The sequence below is a fragment of the Periplaneta americana genome, chromosome 6, assembly GCF_040183065.1.
Source record: "Periplaneta americana isolate PAMFEO1 chromosome 6, P.americana_PAMFEO1_priV1, whole genome shotgun sequence".
Taxonomy (NCBI): domain Eukaryota; kingdom Metazoa; phylum Arthropoda; class Insecta; order Blattodea; family Blattidae; genus Periplaneta; species Periplaneta americana.
This window is the reverse complement of record NC_091122.1, coordinates 152301955-152314045: the sequence shown is the minus strand read 5'-3', so window position 1 is coordinate 152314045 and position 12091 is coordinate 152301955. Positions and strand designations below refer to the sequence as shown.

Below are 12091 nucleotides of genomic sequence, written 5' to 3'. Positions count from 1 at the left end.
CTTATTTTGGTGTACGAGTGAGGGACTTCTTAAACAGCAATTCTATAAATAGATTGGCTGTGGTAGTACAACAGAATGGCCACCCAGATCATGTGACCTAACACCATGTAATTTTTCGCTGTGAGGTATCCTGAAAAATGATATTTTCTCTAAAAAAAAAACCGCAGGATCTGCATCAGATTCGACAGATGATCGAACAATCATTCGTGAAAGTTAATGAAAGTTGTGAGTTATGTTCTGCCATCTGTAAATCAGTGTCTAAACGTTGTGAATTGTATATCGAGGAACAGCGCCTCCATTTTGAAAAAGTCTGTAAAGAAATGTGTAGTCAAATGTAAATAAATGTAAGGAAATATTTGGGGAAAGCGACTTTAGCCCATCTGGTATAGTTCAATATTATAACATGTTATTCTTTCAGGGAAGTTCTTTAAACTTTGAGAATACGCAACGATGCTTCTTCACCAAGCGAAGAACTGTGCCGAAAAGGTACTGTCAAGTTTAGAACTTGTAGAACACAAGAAGGAATCAGGTGAACATAAGAGACGGTGTCACCATGCAAGAAGTTTCGCCGAGAAGGCGTTCTTAAGTATGGAACAAGGGGAGCACAGAAAGGAGTTGGGGGATCCTAAGAAATGGTACGGAGCTCTTAAAAGAGGCATCACCAACCACCTCAAGGATGCAAACGGGCACTGGTTCTGGTTCTGTGACGAAGAAAACGACTATGGATGTCTGCGTCATGATCGAAAGCAAAGACGTCTCAACACAGAGTTGCTAAAAGCTGTGGAAGAAGGAGATCTCTTGAAAGTTGACTGGTAAGTTAGATCTTTTCATACGATTGCTGAGAAGTGCCAAGTTGTGTAATTGTGGATGTTAAAAAAAACATGCGTTGTTGTGAAGTATCTAAGTTGAAAAACACACTTATTCAAACTATGTTCAATGACGACAGTCTTGAAATACGTAATATTATTAAAAAACAAATTTCGCCAAAAATAAATGCAATTATCAGTAAATAAATCTTACCATCGTTTTCAGATAACAGTAAATTGATCTTAAAAAATGTGATAAGGAAACAGTAATCCTATCTGGAAAAAATATTTTGAGGTAATATGTTATCAAAATTTATTCAGATAATAGTGATCTTATATTCCCAAATGTTCTGCAGATAACAGTAGTCAAAACTACTAACATATTTCAAGCTACTTAATTCCAAATTGTAACTGTTAATTAAGATCATATGTCTCTAAAACATGTTCATATGGCAAACTATAGCAAAATAAATTCCATTAATTGCGATACCAGTAATAATATATTTCGAAAATATATGAAGAGTCCACTGCAAGAATGATGGATGTCACTTGGAATACATTTTGCAGGAGAAGCAATTGAAAGTTTGAAATGCTTAGCGCTCAAAGCTTAACTGTGATTTTCCGATCATTACTGGACAATGACTATCAGTGTTAATGCCATATAACTCTCTACATACATTCTATTCGTCTTAAGCTATGCATTGACAGTCTTGTTTCATTTTCGACAAGAAAGTGACAGCCATAATTTTTTTTATTTTATTTGGTTATTTTGGGACGCTGTATCAACATCTCAGGTTATTTAGCGTCTGAATGAAATGAAGGTGATAATGCCGGTGAAATGAATCCAGGGTCGCAACGAAAGTTACCCAGCATTTGCTTGTATTGGGTTGAGGGAAAACCCCGTAAAAAATCTCAACCAGGTAACTTGCCCAACCAGGTTTCGAACCCGGGCCACCTGGTTTCGCAGCCAGACGCGCTGATCGTTACTGCACAGGTGTGGACGACATCCATCATTCTTGCAGTGGACTCTTCATATAGGATCGCAGTATCTTAGCAAAATTTTCAGGTGATACCAATGATACATTTCGTCCAAATTGGAATAAGGTAATATTCGTCATATGTATCCAGCATATGTTTCGATATTAATAACTACAAATTTCGAAATATATATTCAGATGATGGTAAAATTTTTCTTTCCAAATCATTTAGACATTAACAAATTCTTTCCAAATTACACTAATGTAAAAATAAACACACAGTTCCAAAACATGACAAGATAAATAATAACCATGTCTTTCGGCAATATGTTCGGATAGAAGTAAGCACACATTCTGAAATTATGTCACAAAAGAAGTAACCACAATTTTCCACAATATCTTTACATAATAGTAACTACAGATTCCGAGAATATGTACGAATAATGCTAATTATACATTTCGAGAGTATGTTCAGATAAGAATAATTATATCTTCTAAAAACATATTAGAATAACAAATACTACTGTATATCCAACAAGAATGTACTCCTTTTATGAGTAATTAAAGTTTGTTCCTAGTGTGTCTCTAAATTAGCCCGACACATTTTGGGATCGGATAGATAATACTTCTTAAAACATTTTCTGTTGAAATAGATATTTTGAGAATGTATTCGGATAACAGTATTAGACTATTATTCCAAGAATATGTTAGAATAAAATCACTAAATCGTCCGAGAATGTATTCGCGTAAAACTAAGTACATCTACCGAAAATGTTGGACTAAATGACTAGATCTTTCAAGAATGTGTTTGGATAATACTAACCACATTTTCCGCAAATATATTCGGATAGCTATAACCACAGCTTCCTCAAATGTGTTTCGATAACAATATCTACACATTCTGAGAATATGTTCGACTATCAGTACCAGCATATTCGGAATGTATTTAAGAATAACTGTAACCCTTTCTCCTGGGGATGCGCAACGATAACATAAAACATAGATTTCGAGAATATGTTCGAATAACAATACAGTCTCTTCCGAGAACACAGTCGCACAAAAGTGATCATAGCTTTCGAGGAAATGTTTGGATATCTAGCAATAATTACGTCTAGCGGGTTTTATTTGGGATAAGAATAATCGTAACATTCAAGAATATAACAAATATCAAAATATGATTACGGGCAAAAATACATCCCTTCTGTTCAACAACTCGTGATGATTAGATTAGCATGATGTTGTAAGTAATTTCATACCTTCACATGACATTTCATGATAATCTCTATTACACACACACACACACACACACACACACACACACACACACACACACACACACACACACACACACACACACACACACACACACACACACACACACACACACACACACACACACACACACACACACACACACACACACACACACACACACACACACACACACACACACACACACACACACACACACACACACACACACACACACACACACACACACACACACACACACACACACACACACACACACACACACACACACACACACACACACACACACACACACACACACACACACACACACACACACACACACACACACACACACACACACACACACACACACACACACACACACACACACACACACACACACACACACACACACACACACACACACACACACACACACACACACACACACACACACACACACACACACACACACACACACACACACACACACACACACACACACACACACACACACACACACACACACACACACACACACACACACACACACACACACACACACACACACACACACACACACACACACACACACACACACACACACACACACACACACACACACACACACACACACACACACACACACACACACACACACACACACACACACACACACACACACACACACACACACACACACACACACACACACACACACACACACACACACACACACACACACACACACACACACACACACACACACACACACACACACACACACACACACACACACACACACACACACACACACACACACACACACACACACACACACACACACACACACACACACACACACACACACACACACACACACACACACACACACACACACACACACACACACACACACACACACACACACACACACACACACACACACACACACACACACACACACACACACACACACACACACACACACACACACACACACACACACACACACACACACACACACACACACACACACACACACACACACACACACACACACACACACACACACACACACACACACACACACACACACACACACACACACACACACACACACACACACACACACACACACACACACACACACACACACACACACACACACACACACACACACACACACACACACACACACACACACACACACACACACACACACACACACACACACACACACACACACACACACACACACACACACACACACACACACACACACACACACACACACACACACACACACACACACACACACACACACACACACACACACACACACACACACACACACACACACACACACACACACACACACACACACACACACACACACACACACACACACACACACACACACACACACACACACACACACACACACACACACACACACACACACACACACACACACACACACACACACACACACACACACACACACACACACACACACACACACACACACACACACACACACACACACACACACACACACACACACACACACACACACACACACACACACACACACACACACACACACACACACACACACACACACACACACACACACACACACACACACACACACACACACACACACACACACACACACACACACACACACACACACACACACACACACACACACACACACACACACACACACACACACACACACACACACACACACACACACACACACACACACACACACACACACACACACACACACACACACACACACACACACACACACACACACACACACACACACACACACACACACACACACACACACACACACACACACACACACACACACACACACACACACACACACACACACACACACACACACACACACACACACACACACACACACACACACACACACACACACACACACACACACACACACACACACACACACACACACACACACACACACACACACACACACACACACACACACACACACACACACACACACACACACACACACACACACACACACACACACACACACACACACACACACACACACACACACACACACACACACACACACACACACACACACACACACACACACACACACACACACACACACACACACACACACACACACACACACACACACACACACACACACACACACACACACACACACACACACACACACACACACACACACACACACACACACACACACACACACACACACACACACACACACACACACACACACACACACACACACACACACACACACACACACACACACACACACACACACACACACACACACACACACACACACACACACACACACACACACACACACACACACACACACACACACACACACACACACACACACACACACACACACACACACACACACACACACACACACACACACACACACACACACACACACACACACACACACACACACACACACACACACACACACACACACACACACACACACACACACACACACACACACACACACACACACACACACACACACACACACACACACACACACACACACGTGTTTGTTTTCAGATACGAGGGCATTGAAAATTTTACGAGAATTCCAATTGCTCCACGAAATTAGTTATACATGCTTTTATGACTCCACATTTGATAATATTAGATTTTAATTTGTATAGTTTTAGTATTTTAATGATTTTATTTACAACACAATATATTTGAGATACCATACAAGGGATCTACTTAGTAGGGCTAAGTACATTCACATTGTTTTAAAATGAATTTGTTTTTAATCTTGACAGAACAATTAATGTTGGTATAGATAATATAGTCACTATGTCATATCTTTATTCTAGTCAAGGCAGTTTCAAATGTAAGCTTGTATTGTAATTGATTTTAGATGATACTTATATTTGTAGCTGAAGATACCCCATTAGGGCGAAAACGTTTGCATCAAGGTTAAATAGGATGTAACACATCAATATTTTTTTTTCATATGTAATGCAATGCTTAAGCCATATTGACTGAATAATAATTAATCATATTGTGACATTTGTTATTAACACGAGGCTTAGCTGAACATTTTCCAACATGAATTGTAAATTATTCAAGAATATGTTCGAACAATAAACATATCTTCTAAAATCACACTATGACCAAATAATAGTTCAAACATATATGCAAACCAGTTGTAGCAACATTAACCTCAACGTCGAAAGAATATCTGTAATAAGAATAATGACATCTTGGAACAAAACTACAAATTCAAGAGAAAAAAAAAAAGATGTAGCTAATCTGATTATCTTTGAAACTGAATAACATGAATAGTGTAATTTTGGTTTTCTCGTCAGTTGTTTAAAGAAAGGCGCCAACACCAACGCAACATGCGGTCCCATCAAAGCTACAGTGTGCCACTTGGCTGCACTTACCGGCAACGTCGAAATCTTGTCGATGCTTCTGAAAACCGGTGCATGTCCCCGAGCCCTGGATCCGAAAGGCAGGAGCGCATTACATTTGGCTGCGAGTTCGGGAAGCGCTGCTTGTGTAAGACGTGTTTTGGACGTCGCTATGGATATGCTCAACATTCAAGCCAAGCACCAAGACGCTAAGAAGAAGGGCGCCAATGATCAGGTGCAGGGGGAGACGCTGGACTCGTGGAACCACGACCATGACAGCATCGGCAAGCAGGTGCTGCAAACATATGGGCAATGATATTGGTACCTTTTAAGGGGAGAGGATTGTATGTTTGTAAAACTTTTTTCCTATTTGGTGTAAATTATTATTTTTTTGTATGTAGAGAGCTAAAAGCTGTGACAACTCAACCATATAAAAATATTTTGAAAAAAAAAAATATGTGGGGGGGGGCCCAAATTTGAAAAATGTGTACCCAATGCAGGACGGTAATAAAACCGACATATCTAATCCGTTTTTAAACATAGATTTAAACATTTTTTGCAATGTATTTGCAAACGTATGTTCTACAAACTGTCTGTAACAGAATTTTGATATTAGTCCCTACGTTTGTAAAATAAATAATTAAAATTTAATAACAATTTTCTGATTTCCTTTCTTGCAAACAAACGGTCGTATTTTTAAATGAAATCAATTAACAAAATTTTGTTACAGAGAAAAGTTTCCTAATAGTCTAAAGAATGTGTGTTCTAAATTTCATGCATGTATCTTCAATAGTTCAGAAATTATATCCATTTTTGTCTGGCAATGTAGCAAAAAAATGAAGTTACTGGAAACCGATAAAAGCGGGCGTGTGATTTAAAAATGCATAACGCAGGGAATTTAAAAATGACGTTTCAACATCCGATAAGGGCACAAATACCCACAAAATGTTATGAAATGCATTCCACACATATCAAAGGGTATTTTAAAGAAAACATTTTTTTTTTTGAAAATTTAATTTACCGGAAACAACAATAAAAGTGGGGGAGTGATTTAAAAATCCCTAACGCAGGAAGTTTAAAAATGACGACTCAGCATCCGATAAGGGCACAAATACCCACAAAATGTTATGCTATGCATTCCACACATATCACAGAGTATTTTAAATAATTTTTTTCTTCAAAACTTAATAATTTTTCACCAAAAAAATACCATCCTCTCCCCTTAACAGCATCATCTCTGAACACACATTGCTTGACTATTCAATTACTGTGGACAATTCGATACTCCCTCTGTTCCAAAATATAGTATAGAAAGATCTCATTTATTCTGTTCCAAAATATGGTATAGAAAGATTTCATTTATTCCGTTCCAAAATATGGTATAGAAAGATCTCATTTATTCCGCTCCAAAATATGGTATAGAAAGATCTAATTTATTCCGTTCCAAAATATGGTATAGATTTGTTAAAGTTCTTAGTAATATAATGTAACTTTAATACATATTCTAGATACTTCTTTGTATGATAAATTAACATAAGAAAAACTAATAAATAAAGTACATTTTATTCATAAAATAAAAAACAAACATTGTTTTGAGAGAGGCAAATTAACATAAAAACTGCAATAAATTACAACCCGTTTTTATACGACTGTTATGCCTTAGATGTTCTATTAAAAATTGATCGGATTGGTGTTTATTTTCTCCAACAGGAACACCATAGCAAGTGTCCTTTTGATTTCTGTTCATAATGAACTATATAAATATTATAGTTTAATGTACTACAAAAGATTAGAAACATTCACAACTGCATTATCTGATAGTCCCTTCACTATTGAACAGAATACCACACCGCGAAACATTTCGTGAGCGCATGCGCAATAATCAAATTTGTTTTCATTGTTATTATACCATTTTTGGAACGGAGGAGTATTTTTTCAAGGTAATCATTTACCCTTAAGTTTTAATTTCCCTTCAAAAAATTTGATTTTATTTTTTATTTTTATATCTTCTGAAAGCTTGAACTTTCTATAGTTTTCAAATATATATAGTACCCATTTTGCATCTATGATGTTTGGTTCATTAATTAGCCGAGTTTTATTGACCGGAAACACACTTTCTTTAAAAGGAAGTGTAGTTCAGCAAGTATTATCCGTCACATTCTGTCAATTTTATATATTTTTAGTGTAATAACAATATGAATTTGGCGGTAAAATTTGACTTACTTGTCATACAGTCAGGAAACTGTGAGTTTGGTTTCACAATTTTTCATACCCTCAGTATGTAGATGATTTTTCTCCATGCTCAGTTTTTACAGCATTTTACTACTTACTGAATTTTAAGGAACCCGGAGGTTCATTGCCGCCCTCACATAAGCCCGCCATTGGTCCCTATCCTAAGCAAGATTAATCCATTCTCAACCATCATATCCCACCTCCCTCAAATCCATTTTAATGTTATCTTCCCATCTACGTCTCGGCCTCCATTAAGGTCTTTTTCCCTCCGGCCTCCCAACTAACACTCTATATGCATTTCTGGATTCGCCCATACGTGCTACATGCCCTGCCCTTCTCAAACGTCTGTATTTAATGTTCCTAATTATGTCAGGTGAGGAATACAATGCGTGCAGTTCTGTTTGTATAACTTTCTCTATTCTCCTCCAGCATTTTTCATTTTACAACACTAATGTTAACACCATTAATGCACTTAAAATTGACATATTTTCATCATTATTGCACCAAAATGAAGTTGATTAACGTAGTTAAGTGCTAACTGGTAACAGTGTCCTACTACTTAAGAAGTTAATTTAAACCTCCAAGATTTTAAATTTTTATTTTTATGTTTGAAATTAAAAAAAAAAAATAAAACTACATTTTTCCTTAATAGTACAAGATAGGAAAAACTATTTTCATAGTTTATTCTGTGTTCTTTTAGGAGCGATACAATGAAAGGGAAAATCTTTATAATATGAAAACTGTGGACCAAGGACTAAAACAAGCAAATTTCAGTTTTCGTTTTAAAAAATTGCCCTCCTGCCACTCCCAAAATATTTGAGGAGTTTATTTTGTGTGAAAATCCTTATTTTGTGTCAAGTAATCAGGGGGGGAAAAAGTTAAAAAAATTGGATAGAAATTGCACATTTTTCTCCCAAGGGTAGAAAAGTATCTTAAAGGGGTTAGGTACAGCTTACAGTAGTAAAATTTTGGAAATATTCAACATTTTTTTCCTCCATTACTGTATCTTGCACAATATGAAAATTAATATGTGTAAAACACTGTCCTTCTGCTATATGAAAAAATATATTTTTACGATTTTAAAAAATTATTATTTTTTTTTTTCAAAATTAAAAATTATGGCAATTCACTGTGCAGTGATGAAGCGTTAATTTCAATTTTGAAATTAAAACCTTTATATCTCTGCCATCTGTTGAGGAAAACTAACTACTGCATTAGACGCAGAATGTAAGATACCATATTGTACGCTACATATCTCATTTTTAATCAAAATGTCAGTTACCATTTTTTACTTCCGAGTCCCTCAATTAATATACTAGGGATCAATATTTCTGAAAATACAGCAGCAATGGGTTTGAAAATTCTGCATACTTAATATAGTAAGTTATGTATACGCCTAGGTGTATGTTTAAGTTGACATTAAAAATCTTTCTTTATATACTGATATGTCTTTCTTAAAATAAAGATTTTAGTACCGTTGACAATAGTGAAATAGAAAATCTCTTTTTACGTAAGTTATAATTTGAAGAGCTTCCTCCCAAAACGAGTTAAGTCTATTTTCAATAATTTGACAGGAAGGACAAAATCTCTTGATGCTGTTTCGATTTATGTTGGATGTTTCATGATAGTTTCTCATTGTTGTTCAGAAATATGTGTGTTTTTATCATAGGTAAAATAATAAATCCTCAGTTTAAACCCACATTTTAAACAGGACCATTTCTAAAGAAATAAATTAATAGAAATTCTGTGTGTTGCTTTTTATTGACAAAAATTCCAGGAACAGTACAAAATAAGTTTGCATTTGTAAATTTATACCTTACATTTATACAAAATTCTCATCATATACATCGACATGCATGCAACCAGATGCTACCTAGGATCAAAGGCTAACAGCTGACAATAACAGGGTGAAAATTCTAGCAACACGTGGAACCATGAAAACATACTTTGACTCATCAGGTATTTGCTGCTGTCTCCTGTATATCTTCGGGCAGATAATTCGAAAAGTAAAAAATGGTAGCTGACATTTTGATTAAAAATGAGATATGTAGCGTACAATATGGTATCTTACATTCTGCGTCTAATGCAGTAGTTAGTAGTAGTTTCCTCAGATAATCGAATTATAACTAGGGCTGGGAAGTTGATGAAATATTTTTTTCTGACACATCACAGACAATGCAGGATGCAATACAAACTAGTTACACTTCAACAACGAACTAATATAGACTACTTATATTTCGAATTTTTCGGTATTTTATTGCCTATTGGTCATTTCCTAGGAAATATTCTATTTCTTACTGAATTTTTGTCTTTTTTTTCTGCTTATTAACAGACATGTTTTGTACGGTGTACTCGTTTTCTCTATTCTAGAACCTATTGCAGATTGCTTACGCTATTCCATTGCGTTTTGCAGGAACTTTCCTTTGCACCTGCCTTAACTCCTGATAACTTATGTTAAATGCTTTCCCCATTCAACGCAAGAGAACAAACTATACTGCAGCCGCAGTGCCCGCAGTCAACAGTGATCCTTTCTTTGTGCAATATCATAGTGTCAGAATTTTTAAGATTGTGTAGAAAATGAAAAGTTACATCTTGCTTTTGAAAAACCCTGTATATTGGCATAGTCAAAATAATAAGTAAGCCAATTACAGACTCCAGGTTACGTCACTCAAAGGACAGGACAGATTCAGAAGTGAAAGTGTATAGAGACACGTGATTTCTTTCAAATTCTCCAAGATGACGATGATGATGATGATGATAATAATAATAATAATAATAATAATAAAATAATAATAATAATAATTTTTATTATTATTATTATTATTACTTATTCATTCGCGCTGTAAATGGGTAAATACCTGGTTACAGTGGTAACTAATTACACCCAATAATGACAATTAATAATAATAATAATAATAATAATAATAATAATAATAATAATGCTGATATAATAATAATAATAATAACAATAGTATAATATAATTGACAAGAAGCATCCTACATTAAATGAAGCACGATCACTTAAAATAACATTTATAGTAACTCTAATAATAATAATAATAATAATAATAATAATAATGATGATAATAATAATAATAGTGCTGATATAATAATAATAATAATAATAATAACAATAGTATAATATAATTAACAAGAATCATCCTACATTAAATGAAGCACGATCACTTAAAATAACATTTAAAGAAAATCTAATAATAATAATAATAATAATAATAATAATAATAATAATAATAATAATAATAATAATAATGATAATAATAATGCTGATATAATAATAATAACAATAGCATAATCTAATTAACAAGAAGCATCCTACATAAAATGAAGCACGATC

General features: G+C 35.9%; 1 protein-coding gene across 1 annotated transcript in view; it reads left to right on the top strand.

The window, feature by feature from the left end:
* Positions 1-425: 425 nt before the first annotated feature.
* Positions 426-12091, top strand: part of LOC138702278 (transient receptor potential channel pyrexia-like) — a 48957-nt gene continuing 37291 nt past the window's right edge. Inside the window, exons 1-2 of the mRNA XM_069829859.1 lie at positions 426-812; positions 6460-6796. Coding sequence (XP_069685960.1) covers positions 451-812; positions 6460-6796 — 699 coding nt within the window. The 5' untranslated portion in view covers positions 426-450. The remainder of the gene's footprint in view (positions 813-6459; positions 6797-12091) is intronic.